This window comes from Budorcas taxicolor, chromosome 6, assembly GCF_023091745.1.
Source record: "Budorcas taxicolor isolate Tak-1 chromosome 6, Takin1.1, whole genome shotgun sequence".
NCBI classification, from domain to species: Eukaryota; Metazoa; Chordata; class Mammalia; order Artiodactyla; family Bovidae; genus Budorcas; species Budorcas taxicolor.
Genome location: NC_068915.1, coordinates 115,159,248 through 115,185,738, shown reverse-complemented (window position 1 = coordinate 115,185,738; position 26,491 = coordinate 115,159,248). Strand labels below are relative to the sequence as shown.

General features: G+C 56.8%; 1 protein-coding gene across 1 annotated transcript in view; it reads left to right on the top strand.

Moving 5' to 3' along the window:
• RGS12 (regulator of G protein signaling 12) overlaps positions 1-26,491 on the top strand; it is a 93,134-nt gene that overhangs the window by 54,377 nt on the left and 12,266 nt on the right. The window contains exons 4-12 of the mRNA XM_052641726.1: positions 18,442-18,611; positions 18,998-19,090; positions 19,729-19,872; positions 20,837-21,016; positions 21,306-21,459; positions 23,088-23,164; positions 24,804-24,998; positions 25,230-25,303; positions 25,729-25,855. Of these exons, the coding sequence (XP_052497686.1) occupies positions 18,442-18,611; positions 18,998-19,090; positions 19,729-19,872; positions 20,837-21,016; positions 21,306-21,459; positions 23,088-23,164; positions 24,804-24,998; positions 25,230-25,303; positions 25,729-25,855 (1,214 nt within the window). The remainder of the gene's footprint in view (positions 1-18,441; positions 18,612-18,997; positions 19,091-19,728; positions 19,873-20,836; positions 21,017-21,305; positions 21,460-23,087; positions 23,165-24,803; positions 24,999-25,229; positions 25,304-25,728; positions 25,856-26,491) is intronic.

Below are 26,491 nucleotides of genomic sequence, written 5' to 3'. Positions count from 1 at the left end.
CCCACCAGGCTCCTGCATCCCTGGGATTCTCAAGGCAAGAACACTGGAGTTCGTTGCCATTTTCTTCAATGCATGAAAGTGAAAAGTGAAAGTGAAATTGCTCAGTCATGTCCAACTCTTAGCGACCCCATGGACTGCAGCCTACCAGGTTCCTCCATCCATGGGATTTTCCAGGCAAGAGCACTGGAGTGGGTTGCCATTGCCTTCTCCAGTAATTAAACAGAAGCCAGTTGAAAAAAAAAGACAATATAAAATAATCTGTATGTTTTAAAGTTTAAAACTATATTTCCAAATAATCCATGGGTCAAGGAGAAAATTAAAATGGAAATTATAATACAGTTTAGAACTGTTTAATAATTATAGTTCTATACATTAACACCATTGAATATAGTGAAAGTGGTTTTCAGAGAAAATTTTGTAGTAGTAAATATATATATTATAAAGAAGAAAAGTTGGAAGATATAGGAAATAAGCTTTCAACATAAAAACATAAGGTGGGGAAAGCATAACAAACTCAAATTAAGATTAAGGAAATAATAAGGATAAATTAGAAATTAACAAAATGGCAAACAAAACAAACAGTATATAACTGATTAGACAAAAAAAGAAGTCTTCAGTAAGTATGACCAAGCGAAAGAGGAAGAATATATCAAGAATGAAGAAGAAAGAAGACAAAAATAACATCAAATACAACAGAGAAGTAAAGTTACAAGAAAATTCTACGAATAACTTTATTACTAATGCACCTGATTATGAATGCATCTGATTCATCCATTCAAAGTTATTTTTAGAGCTCCTACTTTCTTCTAAAAACTGTTTTGTGCACTGGGGATATATTGTGACCAAAACAAAGGCCCTGCCTTCATGGGATTTACACTTTAGTAAGGTAATACCACACGGGCTTCCCTGGTGGCCCAGAGGGTAAAGCGTCCGCCTGCAGTGCGGGAGACCTTCGTGCGATCCCTGGGTCGGGAAGATCCCCTGGAGAAGGAAATGGCACCCCACTCCAGTACTCTTGCCTGGAGAATCCCATGGACACTGTACCCTGGTGGGCTACAGTCCACGGGGTCGCAAAGAGTCGGACACGACTGAGCGACTAAACTTTCAACTCAACTTTAAACTTTCAAGGTAGTATCACAGTCACATAGGCAGATTGTGTTGAATGAATAGGTTAACGGGGTAAGACTGTATGACTGTCACAATAGAGACTAAAGGGAGTATCTGATAAAACTAAGCCCCCGTTCTGCTTTTTAAATTGAAACATAGTTCATTTACAGTATATATCGCAGGTGTACAGTACACTCATTCATGATTTTTAAAGGATATACACCGTTCATCGTTACTACAAAGCATTGGGTGTATCCCCTGTGTTGCACATAGTATCCTGTTGTTCAGTTACCCAGCCGTGTCTGACTCTTTGGGACCCCATGGACGGCAGCACACCCGGCTTCCCTCTCCTGTACCATCTCCTGGACTTTGCTCAAACTCATGTCCATTGAGTCTGTGATGCCATCCAACCATCTCATCCTCTGTCGTCCCCTTCTTCTCCTGCCTCTAATCTTGCCCAGCATCAGGGTCTTTTCCAGTGAGTCAGCTCTTCCTGTCAGGTGGCCGAAGTATTGGAGCTTCAGCTTCAGCATCAGTCTTTCTAGTGAATATTCAGGACTGATTTCCTTTCAGATGGACTGATTGGATCTCCTTGCAGTCCAAGGGACTCTCAAGAGTCTTCTGCAACCACAGTTCAAAAGCATCAATTCTTTGGTGCTCAGCCTTCTCTATGGTCCAGCCCTCACATCCATACATGACTACTGAAAAGAACACAGCTTTGACTCTACAGACCTTTGTTGGCAAAGTGATGTCTCTGCTTTTCAATATGCTGTCTAGTTTTCTCATAGCTTTCCTTCTTGGAGTGCGTGTCTTTTAATTTCATGACTGCAGTCACCATCTGCAGTGATTTTGGAGCCTGAGAAAATCTGTCACTGTTTCCACTTTTTCCCCATTTATTTGCCATGAAGTGATGGGACTGGATGCCGTGCTCTTAGTGTTTTTTTTTCTTGAATGCTGAGTTTAAACCAGCTTTTTCACTCTCTCCTTTCACCCTCATCAAGAGGCTCTTTAGCTCCTCTGTGCTTTCTGCATTAGAGTGGTGTCATCTGCATACCTGAGGTTGTTGATATTTCTTGAGTCTGGGCTGCAGCTTCTGCTTCATCCAGCTGATGTTTTGCATGATTCGCTCTGCGTGTGAGTTGAATGAGCAGCGGGACGGTGTACAGCCTGGTGCTCCTTTCCCAGTTTTCAGCAAGTCTGTTGTTCCATGTACACTTCTGTTGCTTCTGTGCAGTTTTCTCAGGAGGCAGGTACGCTGGTCTGGCATTCCTGTCTCTAAGAATTTTCCACAGTTTATTGTGATCCACACAATCAAAGGCTTTAGTGGAGTCAGTGAAGTAGAAGCAGATGTTTTTCTGGAATTCCCTTGTTTTCCACAAGGCACAGTCTTAACCAGTGGACCACCAGGGAAGACCCTTGTCACAGTATTCTTATGATGCTGTATACAGCGACTGCCGTGGGTCTACGGAATGGTCAAGTGACTTGGTTGAGGAGTCTTGGCAGCATCCTATGCCATTAGTACCCGGTTATGGATGGAGGTTCGTAACGCAGAGGAGGCTGTGATCGAAACCATCCCCAAGAAAATGAAATGCAAAAAGGCAAAATGGTTGTCTGAGGAGGCCTTACAAATAGCTGAGAAAAAAAGAGAGGCAAAAGGCAAAGGAGAAAATGAAAGATATATCCATCTGAATGCAGAGTTCCAGAGAATAGCAAGGAGAGATAAGAAAGCCTTCCTAAGAGATCAGTGCAAAGAAATAGAGGAAAACAATAGAATGGGAAAGACTAGAGATCTCTTCAAGGAAATCAGAGATACCAAGGGAACGTTTCATGCAAAGATGGGCACAATAAAAGACAGAAATGGTATGGACGTAACAGAAGCAGAAGATATTAAGAAGAGGTGTCAAGAATACACAGAAGAAATGTACAAAAAGATCTTCACGACCCGGATAATCACGATGGTGTGATCACTCACCTAGAGGCAGACATCCTGGAATGTGAAGTCAAGTGGGCCTTAGAAAGCATCACTACGAACAAAGCTAGTGGAGGTGATGGAATTCCAGTTGAGCTGTTTCAAATCCTGAAAGATGCTGCTGTGAAAGTGCTGCACTCAATATGCCAGCAAATTGGAAAACCCAGCAGTAGCCACAGAACTAGAAACAGTCAGTTTTCATTCCAATCCCTAGAAAGGCAATGCCAAAGAATGCTCAAACTACTGCACAATTGCACTCATCTCACATGCTAGCAAAGTAATGCTCAAAATTCTCCAAATTAGGCTTCAGCAATGTGTGAACCGTGAACTTCCAGAAGTTCAAGTTGGATTTAGAAAAGGCAGAGGAAACAGAGATCAAATTGCCAACATCCGCTGGATCATTGAAAAAGCAAGAGAGTTCCAGAAAAACATTTACTTCTTCATTGACTATGCCAATGCTTTTGACTGTGCAGATCACAACAAACTGTGGAAGATTCTTCAAGAGATGGGAGTAAAAGACCATCTTACCTGCCTCCTGAGAAACCTGTATGCAGGTCAAGAATCAACAGTTAGAACCAGACATGGAACAGCGGACTGGTTCCAAATTGAGAAAGGAGTACGTCAAGGCTGTATATTGTCACCCTACTTCTATGCAGAGTGAACGTGAACGTGAAGTCGCTCAGTCATGTCCAAGTCTTCGTGACCCCATGGACTGTAGCCTATCCAGGCTCCTCTGTCCATGGGGTTTTCCAGGCAAGAGTACTGGAGTGGATTGCCATTTCCTTCTCCAAGGGATCTTCCCAACCCAGGGATCGAACCCAGGTCTCCCACATCGTAGACAGATGCTTTACCGTCTGAGCCACCAGGGAAGTCATGCAAAATGCCGGGCTGGAGGAAGCACAGGCTGGAAGCAAGATTGCCGGGAGCAATACCAGTAACCTCAGACACGCAGATGACACCGCCCTTATGGCAGAAAGCAAAGAACTGAAAATCCTCTTGATGAAGGTGAAAGAGGAGAGTGAAAAAAATGCCTTAAAACTCAGCATTCAAAAAACTAACACCATGGCATCTGGTCCCATCACTTCATGGCAAATAGATGGGAAAACAATGGAAACAGTGACAGATTTTATTTTCTTGGGGTCCAAAATCACTGCAGGTGGTGACTGCAGCCATGAAATCAAAAGACGCTTGCTCCTTGGAAGAAAAGCTATGACAAACCTAGACAGCATAATAAAAAGCAGAGATATTTCTTTGCCAACAAAGGTCTGTAGAGTCAAAGCTATGGTTTTTCCAGTAGTCATGTGTGAATGTGAGGATTGGACCATAAAGAAAGCTGAGTGCTGAAGAATTGATGCTTTCGAATTATGCTGGAGAAGATCCTTGAGAGTCCCTTGGACAGCAAGGAGATCAAACCAGTTAATCCTAAAGGAGATCAGTCCTGAATATTCACTGGAAGGACTGATGCTGAAGCTCTAATACTTTGGCCACCTGATGCAAAGAGCCAACTCATTAGAGAAGACTCTGACTCTGGGAAAGATTAAAGGCAGGAGGAGAAGGGGATGACAGAGGATGAGATGGTTGGATGGCGTCACTGACTCGATGGACATGAGTTTGAGTGAACTCCGGGAGTCAGTGGTGGACAGGGAGGCCTGGCGTGCTGCAGTCCATGGGGTCACAAAGAGTCAGACACGGCTGAGCGACTGAGCCGGCTGAGGTCTGCAGTGTTACAGAAGGAAGGGCGCCCTGCCCAGCCAGGAGGAGTGGGGGTGCTTCGTCCAGGGCTCACCTGTGTCAGGTAGAGCTGGGCTGGAGGCTCCTGCTCTTCAGATGTAGCTTGCCACAAAGCAGACTTTCAACAAATCTATGTTGAAATGTCCATCTTAGTGTCCAGTCTAGTTTTAGGACAACAGTGTGAAGAATGGCTGGTTCCTGGTGTAGTGGAGCCCTGATTTTGACTTATTCCACGGACGAGTTAGGCTTGAGTGACCCCCCAGGGCCGGTGCAGGGAGAGAGGGCATGCCTGCCAGGTGGGCACTTTAGCCTTTACTTTTTTGCACCATGTAAATTTTTTTTAGTATGAAACTATATTAGACTCAAAATTTGCAGCTATAGCACAAAGAACTTCTCCTATACCATTTGAAAGTAAGTTGCTGATATGATACGCTTATCATCTTCAATACTTTAGAGTCAGTTTCTCCCAGAGGAATACATTTTCTTGCAAAATCAAAATACAACTGTCGAAATTGTGAACTTAATGCCAATACATTACTGTGATCTTGTCCTCACAGTCTGTTCATTTCACCAATTCGTGGTAAATTTCAACTCTCAGTGAAAGGATCCAGTTCAGAACCACACTTTGCTTTCAGTTGCCACGGCTATTCTGTCTCCTCCAGGAGAAGAGTTCCTCCTTCTGCCCTTGCTTTCCACACTCCTGCTGCTTTTGAAGACTGCAGACCGCTCCCTGCGTAGGTGCTACCTCAGTGTGGGTCTCCTCTGCCTTAGCTCCGCCCACTGGAGACAGCCGGGCGGCTGGCGGGGGCTTGGGGATGCTCACACGTCGTCAGCACCACCTCGCGCAGGAGAAGGGGCAGGAGAGCTGCCTGCCTCCCCGGGTGGGGGGCGGGGGGAGCGGGACACGGGGCCTGAAGACCCCATGGAACAGGAGCCAGCCTGGTGACCAGATTTTGTGAGCCTGGGTAAATGACTTTTTGAATTCGATTGCTTCATCTGCAAATCACATAAAAGCCGCGGGTGTGATCTAGTTTTGCACCTGACGTACTGCCTTCATGTCCCAGAGCCCAGGTCAGAGTCACAGGCTGCACCTGAGACGGGAGCCGGCCTCTCCTTGTCTCAGCGTGGCTCCTCTGCACTCAGCGCCCTGCCTGCGGGGGCCAGGGGCGGCGCCTGCCCCGGGCACCCGGGTGAGCCCACGGCCTGCACCCTTCTCCCTCTCTGCTGGCCGGCCCTCCGGCCCCTGTGCTGGGGGCACCTGGTGCCCAGTGACGTGGCCTCCGTGCAGACCCGGGCCCAGGCGTGGCTGTGGCCTCTGTGCCTCGGCTGAGCGCGGGGTCAGCGCCCGGCTTGAGTCTCCCTTGTGGAGCCCCCACTGGGGGTCCCTGGGCTTCTGCACTGAGCAGTGGCCTGCAGACAGGGTCAGGCCACAGCAGGGGGGTCTGAGCTTCGCGTGTGGCCCTTGGCACCCGAATGAAAGGAGGTCTTCATGGAGTGTATGATTTTAATCACTGAAATGAAATGCATTAACTTCACAAAAGAATTTATAAGTGAATAATGTAAGTTTTTCCATTCAAATCAACGAAGTTGCTTAGGGCTCATCTTTGAAAAGCGTCCCCTATCTCTTGTTGGCGAGTCCTGGGGGCCGTCTGTGGTCAGGTGCTGGTTAGTGGGGAGCCACGTGCGGCCCCGGCTGCTATCTCCATGCCTCGCGTCCTGGGCCCTCAACGTGACAAGCGACAGCGTCCCCTCCGCGTGTCGCCCCACTTCCCACACTGCCCCTTTTTGGTTGCCGTTCTGCCCACTCGCGGCCTCGCGAGCTCTCCCAGCGTCTCACCCCCATCTGCTTGGCATTTCAGTCTCCAGAAGGACTTGTGTCATTTCAGACCCAGGGAGTTTGTGCGGCTTTGCTCTGCCAGAATAGTTATAACTCGACTTTTCTGATGGTGACCCCAGGAGGGACTCAGACGTAGGCTTCTCCCTTGTGGGCGCACGTGTCTGGTGGCCCTCGGGGCTGCACGCAAGGATGGTGCATGCCTTCTGACTGCCAGCAGGGCTCTGAGCAGGGGCAGGCCTTTCACTGGGAGGAGCTGGGCCACCTGGCCGAAGCTGCATCAGGTCAAGCAGGACGCCACCTGAGGTCTGTCCCGCCCATTCTTACCCATGTCCTCTTCTCCCCAGTGACCCGGCCAGTCACGGAGGTTGCCTGTGCGGTTTCTTCGAGGAAAGAAGGGCTGCGTCTTTACATCTGTAAAGCATACCAGGGCTGCAGCTGGGGACTGAAGCGAACACGCTCTGGGTGACTGCTGCAGGGCCTGGGCAGGATGGGGCAGACGCGGGCACACGGCTTATGAGGATGGGCCGGGGGAGGGAGGGCTGGGCTGAGGGCCGGCAGCCCTCCCAGGCCTCCGCCTCGCGGTGCGGGACTCGGGCACAGCCCAGAATTCTGAGTCCACGCTGGCCTTCCAGGTCGTTTGAAGAGTCTTACTAACAGTGCATTAGCTTCTTTGACATTTTCTCAATATTTGGATGCACGGTGTAAAGATCCACTCTTGGCCCAAGCCCTGTGGTTGTTCACTTTTTCCCTAATAAGGGAAACTAAGGCATCACGATACGCAAGTCCATGCAGCGTATCACGCGATACCGCCTGGAGCCACAGTGACCAGCGTGGGCGCGAGTCTGTGCCTGGGTTCCCCCCAGAGCCAAGTTGCACCATTGCAGGGACCGTGTGGCAGGTATTCTCAAGGTCTGGTCGGTATGGAGGGTGGATCAGTTCACTGGCAAGCACAGGCTTTAAAAAGTAAATGATGTGACGTTAAAACTCTCAGAGTCCTGCACCCAAGATTGTACATTTCACGGTATGTGGATCTTATCTCAAAAACTGTAAAGAAAGACCCAACTCTCATTAGTGGTTTTGTTTTTGGCAAGTGTGTGTTTATCGTTTCTTAAAGTACGTTTTGTGTGCTCCAGCAAATGAGTAAATACACCAAGAATCACGGGAGCCCAGCTCTCCACTGCTGGGACAGAGTTACAGAGCTGGAGAAGGAGAATGTCCTGGGGTCGGGTCGGAGCTTGAGCTGCCACCGTGAACTCGTGGCTTCAGTGGGTGTGAGCACGTAGAGACGAGTAGATAGATGTGCACCTGTGTGCTCACCCAGAAGGAAAGCTGTGACCACCCTAGACAGCATGTTAGAAAACAGACGTTACTTTGCCAACAAAGGTCCATCTAGTCAAGGCTATGGTTTTTCCAGTGGTCATGTATGGATGTGAGAGTTGGACTGTGAAGAAAGCTGAGCACCGAAGAATTGATGCTTTTGAACTGTGGTGTTGGAGAAGACTCTTGAGAGCCCCTTGGACTGCAAGGAGATCCAACCAGTCCATCCTAAAGGAAATCAGTCCTGAATATTCATTGGAAGGACTGATGCTGAAGCTGAAACTCCAGTACTTTGGCCACTTGATGGGAAGACCTGACTCATTGGAAAAGACCCTGATACTGGGAAAGACTGAAGGCGGGAGGAGAGGGAGGTGACAAAGGATGAGATGGTTGGATGGCATCACCAAACTTGATGGACATGAGTTTGAGTAAACTCTGGGAGTTGGTGATGGACAGGGAAGCCTGGTGTGCTGCAGTCCATGGGGTCACAAAGAGTCGGACATGATTGAGTGACTGACCTGAACTGAACTGAACTGTGTATCATAGGCACGTGTGGGTATGTGTGTTAGTATTTCTTAGCTCTGTCTGCTGGAAGGACCAGGAAGCAATGAAACTCCCCAGCAGCAATGAGTAGCCCTTGTGTCCAGATCTTGGTGTCTAAACACCACTCCTCAGTGAAAGGAACTGGGTTCCTTAGAGCAAAGACTGATTTCCTGGGCTGGAGCAGGCAAAGTACAAAATGAGCCCTGTACACGCGTCTTCTACCAGAAAAGAAGGAGGCGCTCAGTGCATGCTGAGGACTTACCAGAAGGACCAAGCACCAGCTCGAAGGAAGGCCGAGCATTAAAGAAAAACAGGTCCTGTGTTTGTGGATTATGCGCCGTTGGGTGAAACAGGCCCACTGAGTGCATGCTGTAGATGAACGAGCTTGTAGCAAGTGGGGAGAAGGGACGCTCTCGCAGAGCTGAGTGGACGAGGACTGGCGACCTCAGGAAGTCTCCCCTGGATGCTGAAATGCAGGAGCAGGCTCTGTCCACCACGTGAGAGCCTCCACCGTGGAGAAGCCTGGCTCCCTGACCAGCAGCAGCAGCACCACCTGCGATGGGCTGACCCCCACTCTCCTGCAGAGACACACAAGGAGAACCCACGCGGGGCACCGGCCAGGTCAGCAGGGGACACCAGGCGGCCCAGACTGAGGGGTGTGCACACATAACAGGCCCACGTCTGCTTCTCGGGAACAGAGGGGCCGGCAGCTTTTAAAGAGGCACGAGCCCTGAGCAATACTGACTTGGACCCTGGACCGGGAAGTAGCCAGAAAGGGCCTTGATGAAACAGGCACTCAGGCTGTGTGACTTTCCCCAGTTTTGATGGCTGTGCTCTGGCTATGAAAGGGAATGTCCTGCTCTTTAGAAATTCACACTGAAGTGTTCAGGGGCCCAGAGGTGCGCTGTCTCCAGCTTAATCTCTGGTTTGGGAAGAGCTACCAGCGTTTGTGTTCAGATAAGAAGGGGAGGGAGTGAGCAGGAGCGGGGAGAGGTCACACAGCCACCAGGGAAGGACTGGACACCGCTGAATTGGGGTGAAGGGTGTAAGAAGGGCCTTTTCACTGTCTTTGTAACTTTCTGCAAGTTTTAATTTATACCAGAAGGAAACTTTGCCCGCACAGGGTGGCACCGGTGGCCCTAAGGGAGGGGTGCCAGGGGAGGTGTTTCCGCGCTTCGGTCAGCGTCCTATCCCCGGGCGTGCCAGCCGTACCCGTGGCCGAGCCCCTGGGCAAGTGGCGGGCACGGCCCGACTCTGCGCCTGCCCTCCTGAGCTCTGCCGCCTCCTCTCTGGCACATGGCTGCACCTTGGAAATGTGAGATCAGAAAGGCTGTGCTGGGAAGGTGGCCCCCCGGGGGCTGGGCTGCGGCCTTCTAGCCTCTCCCCGAATCGTTCCCTTGGAGGACGCTGAGATTGATTTGACATCTTGATAACAGAGCTGTCAGACAGTTTATGCCTCAGCGTCCATCTGAGAGCCCGGAGCAGACCCCCGCCCCTGTGTTGGTAAACAGAGCCTTCTCTGCAGTCACGTGTGTGCTTTGCTTTGACCTCACAGTACTCCTCACGGTTTAGAAGTGGTTTGGTCTGGGCTGGCTGCTTATCACCTAGTGAAGGCTTATTCCTGACGCTGTGAGCTTTGGGTGGTCACCTCCTCATTACAGACAGGTTTCGTGTTTATGGGACTGAAATTTTGTTAATAGGGAAATAAGAGTTTTATCGTGAAACGTCTGTTTTCCCTTCACCACTGCTGGTTTAACGGAAAGGATTCCCCGAAGCCCCAGGGCTTCAGCTCCAGCCCTGGAGCTGCTCCGCCTGCTGAATAATTCAGGCTCCTCGCAGCCGCGGACGAAAGGTCTGCTCTGAATTATGGATGCGTCTTTGTGAGGCTTTGTGGTAAGTGCACTGCGCCTCCTTCTCCCTGCGCTAAAGGGAGAGACTCGCCCTTGTCAGCCCGGGGCCGGGCATCTCTGGAGAAAGTGCAGTAACTTGCCTCCTCGGGGAGCCGAGCTCAGGAGCAATGTCTCCGTGTGTGGCCTCAGCCTTTGCCTGGGGCCCCGGGGGCTGTGCCGGCTGAGCCTGGTATGGATTCAGAGGGGTGGTTTGCGGTGAATGGTTGGAAGTATCTGGTTAAGTGGCCTCACAGTGGCTCTTACCAGCTCTGCCCAGGTAAAGTCCCTCTGGTCTGCGCCCCGTCGTGGTTGGCGGGGGCAGGCCGACCGCGTGGGTCCCAGGTATGTGTGCGGGGTGGGGGTCAGCTCCCAGGCAGGTGGCCGTGAATTGGGACTTAAGTCTTTACAGTGCTGGAGGTTATGGTGGCTGAGATGTTCTGGCGAGATAATGATGGGAGAGGGCCTGGAGTTACAGAATTATCCACAAAACTTTCATACAGGGGCAGGCCTCAAGGAACTTGCCAGAGGGTAACCTGCATGTTCGACCAGCCGATGTAGGGGTCTTGGCGTTCCTGTTCTCAGCAAATTTGACAGACTTCATAAACTTCCTCACCAGGAAAGCGTTTCTTTGACTCAAACTGATTGAAAGGGAGAAAAAAAAACAAGTGCCAACCGAAGCCAGGAAGCGTCTCTAAAGCGAAGCTGGGAGGTGGGCGGTGGGGTCTTCCACAGAGTCTTCCTCTTAGGTTGGGGGATGCCTGTGGGTTTTCCAAATACCGGACACCCTGGAGACTGTACTGGCCTTGGAGTTGGGGTGGGAACCCTGGCCCTGGGAGGAATTTCACTTGTGTTCAAGGGCAGTCCTTCCACAAATGTGCGTCGTTTTCCGTGTGTTGAGGGCTGAAAGGTGCTGTGAATTATGAAATTCAGAATTTGACAATGGATGTCAAAGGCCAGGGGATCTTCCGTGTGTGTTGTGGACACGGACATGCTCGGGTTTTGTCGTCCCCGAGGGGCTCTGCGCCCGCCCGGCGGGTCCCACGCGAAGGCTCACCAGGAGGTCTCATGGAGACAAGAACTGTACGCACATGCTGTGTCTCCCGGGCGTCTCTCAGTCTCCCCTCTGAAGCGGGTGCGGGCTCCCTGAGGTCTGGCTGAGGTCCGCACACGGGGGTGGCGTGCCCTGGCCCGGGGTGCTTCTGCAGGGTCTCTGCCGTCCACCCTCCAAGCTCCCAGCGCCGGAGTTGAGACCCAGGGAGCAGGCATTCGGGTCCCAGAACCCGCAGCGCGGGGGTGTCTCCTGCAAACAGAGTAGGGGCTCATGGGGGCGGTGCGGGCATGGGGCCCCTTTCTGACCTTGTGGGTCTCTACACCCCTTGGGCGAGCAGGAGTTTTCAGCCGAAGCCACTTCCGGGGGGGTCTCTGTCTGCAGGCGGAGCCCCCCAGCCTCCCCGACCCCTCCCCTACCCCATCTTCCTGTGCGGAATGCCAGTGCCCCTAAGACTCACGCGGGGGCCGCCCCGCTCCCGCCAGGAGTCCGTCAAGGCGGACCCACAGAGCCCGCACCAAGGAGCCAGGAGGTTCCTTTTATTCTGACTGTAAAGGTCTTTACCGATGAGAAGTTTAAAAAGAATCTAAGTCATTTTTGGCCGTGCTGCGTCTTCGTGGCTGCCGGCCTTTCTCTCGTTGCGATGAGCCGCACGTGGGCGCGGTAACTGTGGCCCCGGGCTCTGGACCTCAGGCTCTGCGGCTGCTCTGAGGCACGTGGGTCTTCCGGTCTGGGACGCAGTGTGTGTCTCCTGCGTTGGCAGCTGGATTCTTGACCGCCAGGCAACCACGGAAGCCCTCGATGAGACTTTTAAAGTGACAGCTGTTGATCTGTGAGTCCTGAAAAGCGATTCGTATTTGCCGAGTCTTAACAGAAACGAGTCAGTGTACGGGTCACGTTTCCCTGAAACGTGTATTCAGCGTTCATCCTCTGCTTCCCCCAGTCCCTCCACAAACCTGCAGTGTGGGCCCCGCACCCGTCTCCCTCCCACCCTGTGTGCCTGCTCCCTGCCTGCTCCGTGTTGGAATCCAGACATCTCGCGTTTGACAAGCAGAAGGTCTCACTCCCTCGAAAGGTTCAGCTGCTTGGTCTGCGGCTTGCTGCCCAGCTCTTCCCCCTCCCCATGGTCCAAGCCTGCAGTCCTCTCAGCCCCGCCCGCGCCCCCCTCCCCCCCCACCTTCCAGGCTACCAGTGCCCTCAGCCGCACCTCTGCCAGGGCAGCGCTCAAGGTGCCTCTCCACGGCAGCCAGGAGGACCAGGTCCCTTCTGTTACCATTATTATTATTACTTGTCTTATTTTTTAACATAGATGTGATGCTTTTTTCCAGTATTTTCTATTGACGTGTAGCTCATTTGCAATGTTGCATTGATTTCTGCTGTACAGCAAAGCAGTTTAGTTGCACACCAACACGTATACACACGCACGCGCGCGCACACACACACACACACACACACACAGGTCCATTCTTCTCAAAAAATATTCTTGTTCGCTGGTTTATCACAGGATATTGAATATAGCTCTCTGCGCGGTACAGTAGGACCGCGCTGTTTATCCATTCTATATATTTGTTGTTATTCAGTTGTTCAGTGACTGTTATTCAGTCACTCAGGCGTGTCCGACTCTTTGCAGCCCCATGGACTGCAGCACAGCAGGCTTCCCAGTCCTATACCATCTCCTGGAGCTGGCTCAAACGCATGTCCATTGAGTCGGTGATGCCATCCAGCCACCTCATCCTCTGTCGTCCCTTCTCCTCCTGCCCTCAATCTTCCCCAGCATCTGGCTCTTTTTGCATCAGGTGGCCAAAGTGTTGGAGCTTCAGCTTCAGCATCAGTCCTTCCGATGAATATGCAGGACTGATTTCCTTTAGGATGGACTGGTTGGATCTCCTTGCAGTCCAAGGGGCTCTCAAGAGTCTCCTCCAACACCACAGTTCAAAAGCATCAATTCTTTGGTGCTTGGCTTTCTTTATGGTCCACCCCTCACATCCATACATGACTACTGGAAAAACCATAGCTTTGACCCTGCAGACCTTTGTTGGCAAAGAAATGTCTCTGATTTTTAATATGCTGTCTAGGTTTGTCATAGCTTTTCTTCCAAGGAGCAAGCATCTTTTGATTTCATGACTGCAGTTACTACCCGCAGTGATTTTGGAGCCCAAGAAAATAGTATCTCTCACTGTTTCCATTGTTTCCCCATCTATTTGCCATGAAGTGATGCAACCAGATGCCATGATCTTCGTTTTCTGAATGTTGAGTTTTAAGCCAGCTTTTTCACTCTCTTCTTTCACTTTCATTAAGAGGCTCGTTAGTTCCTCTTCACTTTCTGCCATAAGGGTGGTGTCATCTGCATATCTGACATTACTGATATTTCTCCTAACAATCTCAATTTCAGCTTGTGCTTCTTCCAGCCTGGCATTTCACATGATGTACTCCACATATAAGTTAAATAAGCAGAGTAACAATATACAGCCTTGAGCCTTGATGTACTCCTTTCCTAATTTGGAACCAGTCTGTTGTTCCATGTCTGGTTCTATCTGTTGCTTCTTGTCCCTCTTACAGACTTCTCAGGAGGCAGGTCAGGTCGTCTGGTATTCTCATCTCTTTAAAAATTTTCCAGTTTGTTGTGAACCACACAGTCAAAAGCTTTAGCATAGTCAGTGAAGCAGAAGTAGATGTTTTTCTGAAAATTTCTTGCCTTTTCTATGATCCAACTGGTGTTGGCAGTCTGGTTCCTTTGCCTTTTCTAAATCCAGCTTGAACATCTGGAAGTTCTTGGTTCACGTACTGTGGAAGCCTCGCTTGGAGAATTTTGAGCGCTGCTTTGCTAGCGTGTGAGACGAGTGCAAGTGTGCGGTAGCTTGGACATTCTTTGGCCTTGGGAATGGAAGCTGGCCTTCTCCAGGCCCGTGGCCACGGCTGAGTTTCCAGGTTTGCTGGCATGTTGGGCGCAGCGCTTTGTGTCATGTCTGTTGTGTGTTCTGTGCGTAATAGCTGCGTCTGCTCCCCCTTGGCCCCTCCCCCTCGGCAGCCGCAAGACTGTCCTCCGTGTCTGTGTGTCCGTCTGTTCCGTGGACAAGCCCGTTTGTGTCGTACTTTGGATTCCACGGGTCAGTGCACGTGGTATCTGTCTTTGTCTCGTCTGCTTCTCCTAGTGCCGCGACCTCTGGGTCCGTCCGTGCTGCTGCAGGTGACACCATTTTGCTGTTTTCACGGCCGAATAAGACTCCACTGGGTGTGTGCGCCACATCCTCTCTGCCCACTCGCCTGTCAGAGGACGCCCGGGCAGCCTCCATGTCTTGGCTGCTGTGAGCATCGGGGCACACCTGCCTTTTCAATCAGAGTTCAGTCTGTTCTCCATAACATTAGCGCCGGTTCACATTCCCACCAACAAACACACCCTCTCTGCACACCCTCTCCAGCGTTTATCATTCGTAGACGTTTTGATGGTGGCCATTCTGCCTGGTGTGTGGTAATGCCTCCTTGTAAGTTTGGTTTGCATCTCCCTAGTGGTTGGTGGTGCTGAGCATCTCTTTATGTGCTGTAGGCCATCTGTAGATCATCTTTGGGGAAATGTCTCTTTAGGCCTCTGTTCATTTTCCGGTCGGGGTGTTTGTTGTTCAGTTGTATGAGTTGCTTCTCTATTTTGGAGATTAAGCCTTGTCGTTTGCCTTGTTTGGAAATATTTTCTCCCATCTTGCCCTTCCCTTGCTTATCGTTGCCCCCCAGGGTGAAGCCCACACAGCTCGGGTGTCCGCCACCCGGCCACCCTGGCCCTGCCTTGGGGGCTGTCCTGCCCCTCGGGCACCCAGCCACCCCAGCTGTGAGCCGTGTGTCTTCACGCGCTGGTCCTCACGGAAGGCTTTTCTCAGGTCGGTTACCTTCTGAAGTGCACCCCTCAGCTCTCAGTTCAGCCACGTGCCCTCAAGGGAGGAAAGCTGGAGAGCGTCTCGGTGCTCACAGTCCGTGGTGTTTTCAGGAAGACTGCTTGGTCTCGTGAGGACAGCCGTTTCTCAGCGTGGAGTGTGGCAGGAGAGCCTCCCGGCTCGGCCCCCGCGCCCCGACGCTGGCTCTCGGTTCCCATCGCTGTGGCCTCATGGGGTGGGGTCCTCCCAAGCCCCTGCCTGGTGACTGACCGCACCCTTCTCCCGCCTTTTTTTGGCTTCCCGATCTTTTTCCTTATGATGTTTAGTTGCTCTTAAAGATACAGAAAACTAGTCCTTCAGCTGTGTCATGTTACATGTATTTTCCAGCTTCTTGCTTGTCTTTTGACTTTGCTTGCAGTGTTTTTTACATACTGAGATTTACTTTATTTTGTTGAGGTGTAGTTGACAGACAGCTTCGTTTCAGGTGTACAACGATGGTTCAAAATGTGTATATATTGTAAAAGAATCACCGCACATGTTGCGGAACTTTAGAGATGAGACGTTGTGGGGCTTCCCAGGGGGCGCTAGTGGTGAAGAACCCGCTTGCCATTGCAGGAGACGTAAGAGACACAGGTTCGATCCCTGGGCCAGGAAGATGCCCTGGAGGAGGGCATGACAACCCCCTCCAGTATCCCTGCCTGGAGAATCCCACGGACAGGAAAGCCTGGCGGGCTACAGACGGTGGGGCCACAGGCTTGGACACACTGAGTGCCCGCGCACGGAGAGCTTGTCACGGTCTGCTCTCGTGACGCGGAGTTGACTGCACTCTCTGTGCATCCCACCTCAGGGACGGCTCACCTTGGGACTGTCGTCCGTGCCCTCGGGCCCCCCACCCACGCTGCCAGCCCTGGCACCACACCGCCTGTGCTCACACACGGAGACTCCGAGTCTTTCCCCCGCTCCGGGTGTGCCCACTCGGCATTTCAGAGGCTCTCCTGTGCTCCCTGCCAGTGTTTCTCTGCCTTCACCGTTCATGCCTGAATCTTTGGGCCACGTGGGGTTTGTTCTGGAGTGCGCTGGCAGAGCCCTGCCCCGTTACTGTCCAGGCAGCCACCACTGGCCCATGGCGCCCCCTGGTGACCCGTGTGTCCTGTGCCACCCCTGGCCCGCGGCACCCCCTGGTGACCAGGGTGTCCAGTGCCACCACTGGCCCATGGCGCCCCCTGGTGATGGGTGTGTCCTGTGCCACCGCTGGCCCGCGGCGCCCCCTGGTGATGGGTGTGTCCTGTGCCACCCCTGGCCCGCGGCGCCCCCTGGTGATGGGAGTGTCCTGTGCCACCCCTGGCCCGCGGCGCCCCCTGGTGATGGGTGTGTCCTGTGCCACCGCTGGCCCGCAGCACCCCCTGGTGATGGGTGTGTCCTGTGCCACCGCTGGCCCGCAGCACCCCCTGGTGACTGGGGTGTCCTGTGCCACCGCTGGCCCGCGGCGCCCCCTGGTGATGGGTGTGTCCTGTGCCACCCCTGGCCCGCGGCGCCCCCTGGTGATGGGTGTGTCCTGTGCCACCGCTGGCCCGCGGCGCCCCCTGGTGACTGGGGTGTCCTGTGCCACCGCTGGCCCGCGGCGCCCCCTGGTGACTGGGGTGTCCTGTGCCACCGCTGGCCCGCGGCGCCCCCTGGGGATGGGTGTGTCCTGTGCCACCGCTGGCCCGCGGCGCCCCCTGGGGATGGGTGTGTCCTGTGCCTCCGCTGGCCCGCGGCGCCCCCTGGTGATGGGTGTGTCCTGTGCCACCGCTGGCCCGCGGCGCCCCCTGGTGACTGGGGTGTCCTGTGCCACCGCTGGCCCGTGGCGCCCCCTGGTGACCGGGGTGTCCTGTGCCACCGCTGGCCCGCGGCGCCCCCTGGTGATGGGAGTGTCCTGTGCCACCGCTGGCCCGCGGCGCCCCCTGGTGACCGGGGTGGAGTGGATGCTCCTGCAGCAGCAGCCGCTCGCAGCCCGCTCAGGACGCGGTGTGCAGCGGGCCTGGTGCCGGGTGGGGTGGGCTGCCTCTGTCTTGTGTAGTTGTCCCCACGGACCTCCACACTCAGTTTTGTCCAGATCTGATGAAGCACACGTGGGGAAGTGTGTCAGGAGCAGAGGTTGGCTCGGGGGGTGAGCTTCTCTGGGGTTCAGTCAACCGTGGAACCATGGGGTCTTCCAAGACCCCAGACCCAGGGAGGGAGGGGAGTGTGTGTGTGTGAGCCTGCCTGTGAGTGTGTCAGTGTGTATGCGTGAGCCGGCCTGTGAGTGTGTCAGTGTGTGTGAGCTGGCCTGTGTGTCAGTGTGTGCGTGTGAGCCGGCCTGTCACTGTGTCATTGTGTATGCATGAACTGGCCTGTGTGTTAGTGTGTGTGTGAACCGGCCTGTGAGTGTGTTAGTGTGTGTGTGAGCCGGCCTGTGAGTGTGTCAGTGTGTGTGAGCCGGCCTGTGAGTGTGTCAGTGTGTGTGAGCCGGCCTGTGTGTCAGTGTGTGTGCGTGAGCCGGCCTGTGAGTGTGTCAGTGTGTGTGCGTGAGCCGGCCTGTGAGTGTGTCAGCGTGTGTGTGTGAGCCGGCCTGTGTGTCAACGTGTGTGCGTGAGCTGGCCTGTGAGTGTGCCAGTGTGTGTATGTGAGCCGGCCTGTGAGTGTGCCAGTGCACGTGGCGAGAGTGTTTCTGGTCAGTGCACGCAGAAGCAGAGCTCTCCTTTTGGGGTTCTGTGTGTCGGGCTCCAGCAGAGCAGGTCCGGGCGGTTGTGTGCGTGGGCCCTGCTCCCTGCTGGGCACCGTGGCGCACTGAGTGACGTGCATGCCTCTCCGGGTCCTGCGAACCCGCCCGTGCCCCTGCCCTCTGCTCTGCCCACCATCAGCCGGCCCCGGCTCCGGGTGCCTCGGGACCCCGGCTGACTCAGTGCTCCCTCCCTGTGGTGCCTGCAGCCAGGTGGGCCGTGACCCAAGGGTGCCCTTGTCGGGGTGCGCCTCTGCCACAGGAGGCGCGTTCCGTCTCGTCCCCGGGTGCAGCATAGCGGCAGTGTGGGCCTCCCCCCCGCCCAGAGGGGACGGCTTGGGGAGGCGGGGGGCGGGAGGGCAAGGGCCACAGTGAGCGAGGTGTGTGTGGCCCGCAGAGCTGACCGGCGCCGACCTGAAGGACTGCGTGAGCAACCACAGCCTGAGCAGCAATGCCAGCCTGCCCAGCGTGCAGAGCTGCCGGCGTCTGCGCGAGCGGAGAGTGGCCAGCTGGGCCGTGTCCTTCGAGCGCCTTCTGCAGGACCCACTCGGCGTCCGCTACTTCTCCGTAAGTCTGACGGGCAGCAGGCACCCGCTCCAGCGGGACTGGGCAGGCAGGGCAGGCGTCTCCTCCTCCTGCCTCAGCCCCGGACACTCAGTTCCAGGGTCAGAGGGAGCCTCTCTCTGCTGCGTCAGGGCCTCCGTGAACCCTCAGCAGCTGCCTGCCAGCCGGGCTGGCCTTCGGGAGGGATGCTCAGCTCCTCGGGCGTCCCCAGCCTTTGGGTTTATCTTTAGGGAAACTCTGGAGAGGCACTTGGCACCTCTGGTTTCTGTGAAAGGGGGAAAACCAGAGTAAAGTGGGGAAGAGATAGCACAGGACGGGGAGGTCCCCCCGCCGCTGACTGGCCCTCTTCTGACGACCGTGTGACAGTTAATCAATGGTGTTTTCCTTAGGATTTTCTAAGGAAGGAGTTCAGTGAAGAAAACATTTTGTTCTGGCAGGCCTGCGAGTACTTTACCCATGTTCCCGCACACGACAAAAAGGAGGTAGGCTCCTCAGGCGGGGCGTGGAGGGGTTGGGGGGCGGGTGTTTTCAGCAGAGGTTCACACCTAGTGTGGTCTGAAAAGTCCACGCGCAAATACTTTCACACCGTTAAAAAAATGCCTCTTTCAGAGTGTTTCTTAATATATGTGATATTTAATTTTGCCTAAACTTAGCTTTTGCGTAAACGCTTGGAGCCCTGACGCTTCCTCAGCACATCTGCTGCCTGGTGCCCAGTGTGGAAGGGGAGCTGGGGGAGAGTCTGGGGGTGGGGGCGCCTTCCAGGAGCTTCCGTCTGGGCGGCCATGTGCAGGCCGCGTGGGGCGGGCGGGGTCCCGGCGCGACCTGCCTTGAGGTGGCCTGCCCCCCACGCTCGGTGCCGCGGGGGCCATGCGTCAGGAGCCGCAGCCCAGGTCTTCCGAGCATTCGGATTGTCCTTGGACAGAACTTGGAGAGGAGCCGATTTATTGGAAAGTTTCATGCCAGCTGGCACTTTCAGTCAGATTTCAACCAAGAGATGGTCGTCAGGTCCCAAGATGTGTCTCCAGGGCCTGCAGCCATGTCAGCCGCTGGGGCCGCAGCAGTGGGCAGGCCCAAAAGACACGTGTGGTCTGTGTGTCCGGCTCACACGCTGCCCCGTCAGCTCTCCTACAGGGCCCGCGAGATCTTCAGTAAGTTCCTGAGCAGCAAGGCCACCACGCCGGTCAACATCGACAGCCAGGCCCAGCTGGCGGACGACATCCTCAGCGCCCCCCACCCCGACATGTTCAAGGAGCAGCAGCTCCAGGTGATGGCCCCGGCGGGGGCGGAGGGTGGGGTCCTGGAGGGTCGCCCCCACAGGCGCCAGCCCCCTGCAGGAAGTGTAGTGGTGCCCTCCCCACACTGGGCTCCCATCGCAGGGCCAGGGTTCAGCAGGGCCTGGAGCAGGAAGACCCGTCACTGCGTCCCTGTCTGTTGGCTCCTCTCTGTACGCATCTACACGCGATCACAGGTTCATGGGCGTCAGCATACACAGAGCTCCTAGGTGTTTGGGTCTTTTCAGCTTTAGGACATCACGATGATAAGTGTGTGTGGGACGTAGTGTTAGAGCCTGCGTCCACGCGGACCCCGGTGTCAGAGGCTGCGTCTACGCGGACCCGCTGTCAGAGCCTGCGTCCACGCGGACTCTCTGTCAGAGCCCGCGTCCACGCGGACCTGGTGTCAGAGAACTTGTCCACTGGCCTCAGCAGAGGTTCCTTCTGTTGCCTAGTCACAAAGGCGAAAACAAATGGAGGAAGGTGTTTTCTTTTTTCATATGTACTTATATATTTGGCTGCACTGGGCCTTCGCTGCAGCGTGTGGGACCTAGTTCCTTGACTGGGGGTTGAACCCTAGCCTCCTGCGTTGGAACCCTGGAGCCTTAGCCGCTGGGCCACCAGGGAAGCTCCGGAGGAAAGTATCTTCACGGCAGGTCTCACTTCCTTTAGGTTCCGGTTGCCTTTGGTTTCGTTCTTATTTAACAAAGTCAAGGTTCTTCACGACTGTCCTTGGCTGTCCTGAGTCCCCTCAGGCGCTGGCTTCATGTAGGTGTTGGAACGGGCTGGTTGTAAGCGTGACCCCAGGGGCTGGTGTGTTATGAGAAGGGTGATCACATGTCGAGGAGCCTGGGCGACCCTTCCAGAGGGGACAAGGGGCTCTGGGAAGAGGCCCGCCCCTTGGGCCCGAGGGTCCGGCTCTGTGTGTGACGGGACGGTGCCGCGTCCTCCCAGCAGATCTTCAACCTGATGAAGTTCGACAGCTACGCACGGTTCCTGAGATCCCCGCTGTACCAAGAGTGCATCCTGGCGGAGGTGGAGGGCCGCCCGTTGCCCGGCGCGCAGCAGGCCCCCAGCAGCCCCGCCTCCAAGCACAGCGCCAGCTCGGACCACTCCAACACGTCCACGCCCAAGAAGGTGCCCGTCCCGCGCGCCGGCCTTCCCTGGGAGGGCTCTCTGCAGACAGCAGACGTCCCTGTTGGCGTCTTGTCTCACTCGCAGGACCTGAAAGGCGTGCGCTCTGGCTGTGCTCCCGGGGCTCCGGGCGGGGCGGGCGGGCGCCAGCTGCCCGTCTGGAGGGGCTGACAGGGCTGCACCTCCCTCGGCAGCCCCGCCTGGGCGTTCCGCCCCGCTTCCCTCCCCTGTGTCTCCTGCGACAGTACAGCAGCATCACACTGTTTTAATAGCGCTTTCCCTTTGACGGCAGTTGAGCGGAAAATCGAAATCAGGACGGTCCCTGAACGAAGAGCTGGGGGACGAGGACAGCGAGAGGAAGCGGAAAGGCGCGTTCTTCTCGTGGTCGCGGACCAGGAGCACTGGGCGCTCCCAGAAGAAGAAGGACCACGGCGACCGTCCGAACGGTTCGTGGTCTGTCCCGTGCGGGGGGGCAGGGGCGCGGAGGAGCCAGCGCGGGCTGTGCTGTGAGCTGGCCCGTGGGGCGGCCAGCGGGGGCCGCGGGGCGGCTCCAGGTCCTCTGAGCGGCACGGGGTGTGTCCCGCCCCTGCCCCCCAGCCTGGGTGCCCTGCGGGGGCCTCGTGCCTGCCACTCCATCCCCGTCTTGCCCGGGCAGTCATAGACGCTCTTTGTAGAAAGTTTGGAGGATACAGCCAGGGGAAAAGAGGGAAACACAGGTGTCTGCCTTCCGTCCACCCAGACAGCTCTTGCTTTCCTGCGGTGTGCCGGGGTCCGTGAGCCTTTGTCATTTTTTAAAGAAAATGTGACACCATAGCTCGGTTATCAGGCATTTTCAAAATCGTCATTTTATTATTGCAGTTCTTAAAGGTCAGCATTCTAGAGCTTTTCCCCCATGCATCTTTCTCATGTGTGGCTGAGAAGAGAGGGTAAGGGGGGCGGGGGTGTTGCTGGGAGGAGGTGGCAGGGCGGCAGAGGATGGGGCCGCTTCCACAGACTGCCGTGAGCGGGGTTATTTTGCAGCAAGTAACCTGGAGGCCTCAGGCCTTGTCCCCGGCCTTAGACCTGGAGCCCATCGGGGGCTCAGACAGGGAGCAGCTGAGGATGGGGTGGCGGCGGCCTCCCCGCGGCCGGGGGCCTACGCTGCGCTGGGCGGTGTGTAGAGTGTGCTCCTCTCCTCCTTGGAGCAGCCCGCGAATCAGGCCTCGCGCCCCTTTTACAGAGGGCTGGGGGAGGCTGTGCGCTGGTGGGGCCCTCAGGCTCCAGGCCGGCCAGAGCCGCTGGGACAGCAGTCCTCCCATAAGGAAGGGCAGACGACTGGGGGATGGGGGCGCCGTGGTCAGTGGGGTCAGGGACCCCCGAGGCCCCGAGATGGGGGCGTGCCTGCCTCTCTAGGGCTGTGCCCCCAGGCAGGGCCCCAGGAGGCCAGGGCCCCCACACCCCGATATTCAGAGAGCCCCCTGGAAAGGTACTCAACCCTGAGTCCAGGCCTCCCCAGGAGTTCTGACTCGGTCGCCTGGCTGTTTGCTTTAGGGAGGTGGTCGATGGACCCTGGGGCCCTCCGTCTAGTCGGGCCCCTGCTCAGCCCCAGGGCCCTGCACAGAGGCCTGACCCAGGAGTCGGCGCTGTGCTCTGGAAGGGCCTTTCAGTGGCAGAGTAGTCGCAACTTCCAGACCATAATTAGCTCCGTTAGTGACATCAGACAGTGCGACCATCGCTGGTTCAGGACTTCCCGGGAGCTGACGGTGAAGCTGCAGTGACCCGCTGCATGTTAAGCCGCGTGCAGAGATAACAATTGCGGATGAGTGAGGGGCTGCAAGGCCCTGCACTCGCTTGTGTGTTGACTGTGAGGCAGGGGCAGGGGTAGGGGGTGGGGGGCGCACGGCCGCAGACAGAGCAGAGGCCTGGGTCGGGCTCCCGGCTCTGCTAGGTGCCAGGCTCCTGTCCTCCGAGCACGTCTGTCCAGCCTGAGCCACTGGGGGTGTGGGGGTCCAGCCATGCTCGGGGGGTGGCTGCGTTAAGTGAGGAGGCGTGCGGCCGGTGCAGTCGCGTGTCCTGAGTGCCCATGTCCCCACAGACGCCCTGCACGCCAACGGGGGCCTGGGCCGCCGGGAGTCACAGGGCTCTGTGTCCTCGGCCGGGAGCCTGGACCTGGTGAGTGCCTGCAGGGCTGCCGCCCTTGTCCATGGGGCTTCTGGGAGGAGCGGGGATGGGTGGGAGGGCGCCCTGGAGCACCGAGAATATCTCGGGCTTTATTTCCCAGCCTTTGTTCTCGCGGGCACGTGTCTCTGGACGCCCACGAGAGCAGCAGGTGCTCGTCCTTGTCATGGTGTCTGCATGCCCGCAGGGCCGTGAGCTCCGATGCCCCGCGGCCGTGCCCATACACAGGGAGTGGTGCCCGACCTGCCCGGCCCCACGCCCCTCACCCTGCTGAGCCGCCCGCCAGGCCCCCACTTCCAGTGGCGTGGAGGAGGCGTCGGTGGACCGGCTGGCTTCTTAGCTGCTGTCTAACGCCAGCTTTGGAAAACCCTGTTGTCAGGAGCCTAGTCTCTTGAAATGGTCAGGCAGCGGTTAATGTAGGGTGCGTCCTTCTCCGGCTGAGGCAGCACCAGGTGGAGCTGTCAGGCAGCCCATGCACCGCAGCCCAGCGGCTTCGGAGGGCCGCCGTATCACGTGCATCTGAGGAGGGCACTCTGGGGCCATTTTCTGTCCGTCTGCCACCTACAGACTCGTTTTCCATTTGGGTGAAAGGGATTTTCCGACCCCAGGAGGAGAGTGTGTTACGAACCTGAGGAGCAGGGTAGGTCAGACCTTAGGAGGATGTGTGTGGGGAGCGCCTTCCGGCAGGCGGGGCTCCTGTGGCTCAGGGACCCGGAGAAGCATCTCGGAGGGACCTGGGGTCTGCCCGGGGAGCTAGGCCGCCAGATGGCTCCTGCCCTGCCCTGCGACCCGGCTCTGAGTGCAGCCGGGCTCGCCTCTTCCGCACCACGCAGACACCGCAGCCCTCCTCTGCCCCGGCCCCTTCCACTGGCAGACAGGGCTCCCCGCCATGGGGCCTGGGCCGTGGGCCCCGCAGGCTGCAGCCCCCAGCCTCCCACCCGGAGGAAGGACCTGGGGCCCTTGTTACCCGACGCTGCCTCCCCCCACCTGCTCCTCTGACCTCGGACGTGTGCTGCTGCCCCTGAGCCTCGGCCAGGCCGTCCCACCTCGCCTTGCTGTCCGTCAGCCCGCCCCTCCCAGAAAGGCCTCCTGTCCTGGGAGGTCGGGCAGAAAGAGCCAGAAAAGGGACCAGAAGCAGCAGGGGTTGGGCCGCAGGCCCTCAGCGCTGGTCCAGCCCGCCTCGTGTCCACGGCTCCCAGACTGAGCGGCGGGCAGGCAGTGCAGCTCGTGGTCCCCAAGTGGCCCCCCGGGGCTCCAGAGGGGGCTCCATGCGCTTGTGGGTCAGGGAGGCCACCACCGGCCCCAAGAAACCACAGTGCAAAGACCTGTCCTGTTCTGAGCAGGAAAGCCATGTGGTTAGCTGTCAGCCTAACCCTTGTGAGAGTTAGACCCAGAGGTTGGAGGGTGGGCCTGTCTGGCCCGGCGCCCGAGGTTGAGAGAGGTGCTGGCTCCCTCCCGTGTCGGCTGGAGGCCCTGCGACGCAGCGTGCACTTGTCAGAACGGGTCGTGTGCTCGTGTGCTGGAGCTGGGTGTGCACGGGGGGCGCCCTGCTGCCCTGCCCGCATGCGCAAGCAGCGCCCGCCCTGCCCGAGCACCCCGCCCTGTGCCCACCCCCGTGTCTCCCTGCCCCCAGCCAGAGGCCTGCAGGACCCTCGTGCCCGAGCGGGACAAGCCGGCCAAGCACTGCAGCATCCAGCTGCCTGATGGGACGGCCTGCGTGGTGCTGGTCAGGGCCGGGCTCTCCATCAAGGACGTGCTGGCCGGGCTCTGCGAGCGGCACGGCATCAACGGGGCTGCCGTGGACCTCTTCCTGGCGGGCGGGGACAAGGTGCGGCTGCGGGGACCTCGGGCCTTTCTCCGGGGGGGTGCCTGTCCCGTGGGGGGCCGGCCCACCCCTGTCTGTCCACTCGCCTCTGCCGGAGGCCCGGCCGGGAGCCCGGGCCGGCTGTGAGCTCCCTCTGCAGGCAGCCCTCTCCGGGCCCCGCGGCGGCGCCGTGCCCCCGCGGCCGAGCGCCTGGCCCCGCTGACAGCCCTCTCTGTCCCTTCCGTGTGCGCGAAGCCTCTTGTGCTGCACCAGGACAGCAGCATCTTGGAGTCCCGGGACCTGCGTCTAGAAAAACGCACTTTATTCCGGTAAGAGAAGCGCAGCTGCTGGTTCCGTGAGGTTTCCGGAGCCACAGGGCCAGTTCTGACCACTTGCTCTGCTGGCCTCCGCTCTGCTGGCCTCCCCTCTGCTGGGACTGGAGGGCCAACACCCCCACTGTGAGCTTGGAAGGGGCAGGAGTGCCCGGGGCCAGAGGGTCACGCTTCCTGCCGGTGACCCCCATCGGGCTGCACCAGCACAGGGCCGTCCCGTGGGGTGGCCGCTCCTTGCTGGCTGTGACCGCCCTGGCAGCCCCCAGGCCCTGGAGAAGCCCCCACAGGCTCTCCCTGTGGAACCTGGGCCTCCCTGGTGATGGCGACTCCGTGGGTGCTGCTGTGCTCACGAGGGAGAGCGTCGGCGTGAGGGTTGCACGCACACGTGGCAGAGGTGTGCTTGTTTCTCCCCCTCTGCCCAGGCTGGATCTGGTGCCGATTAACCGATCGGTGGGACTCAAGGCCAAGCCCAGCAAGCCCGTCACGGAGGTGCTGCGTCCCGTGGCGGCCAAGTACGGCCTGCGCCTGAATGAGCTGGTGGCCCGGCTGGTGAGTGACCAGGCTGACCAGGGACCCAGGGCCCTGTGTGTACCAAGCTGCCCACGAGCGCCTGCCTGCCGGGACGCAGTTTGCTCCCAGTCGTCCAGAGAGCTGTGGCATTGCAAGGGGGCGAGCAACGGCTGGCAGTGCCCGGAGCCCTGGGAGGTCGTCACCCGCGCCCACCTGCTTCTCATCCTGCAGTGGAAACGCTCGCTGTTTGTACCTCCGTTGTGCCCTCTGGGTTTGGGTTGAGATTTGGGGGTTTTGGCCCAAGGAGGCCAAGAAAAGAAACAAAGGGAAATCCTGCATCCTCCCGCCATTTGCACACCTGACCAGACCTCAGTTCAAGGGCGGGAGCTGCCCGATCCATCCACACCAGCCCCTCATGTGCCCGCTAACTGCCCGGCTGCCCACACGCCGAGGGTCTGCTGGTGCTCTGGCATTTCCCAGCCGGCCATCGGGTTACTTAGTGAACGAATTAAGGAGGGACAGAGCAGATTCCCACCGTGTTGCTGGAGGGTGTCTGGGGAGACTGGGGCCAGCAGGCTCGGACTTGTCCCCACACGCAGCGCGTGTTTGCTTTGAGATGTGACTCGGGACCCACTGGGGGCTTTCCCATGACTCAGCGGTAAAGAATGTGCCTGC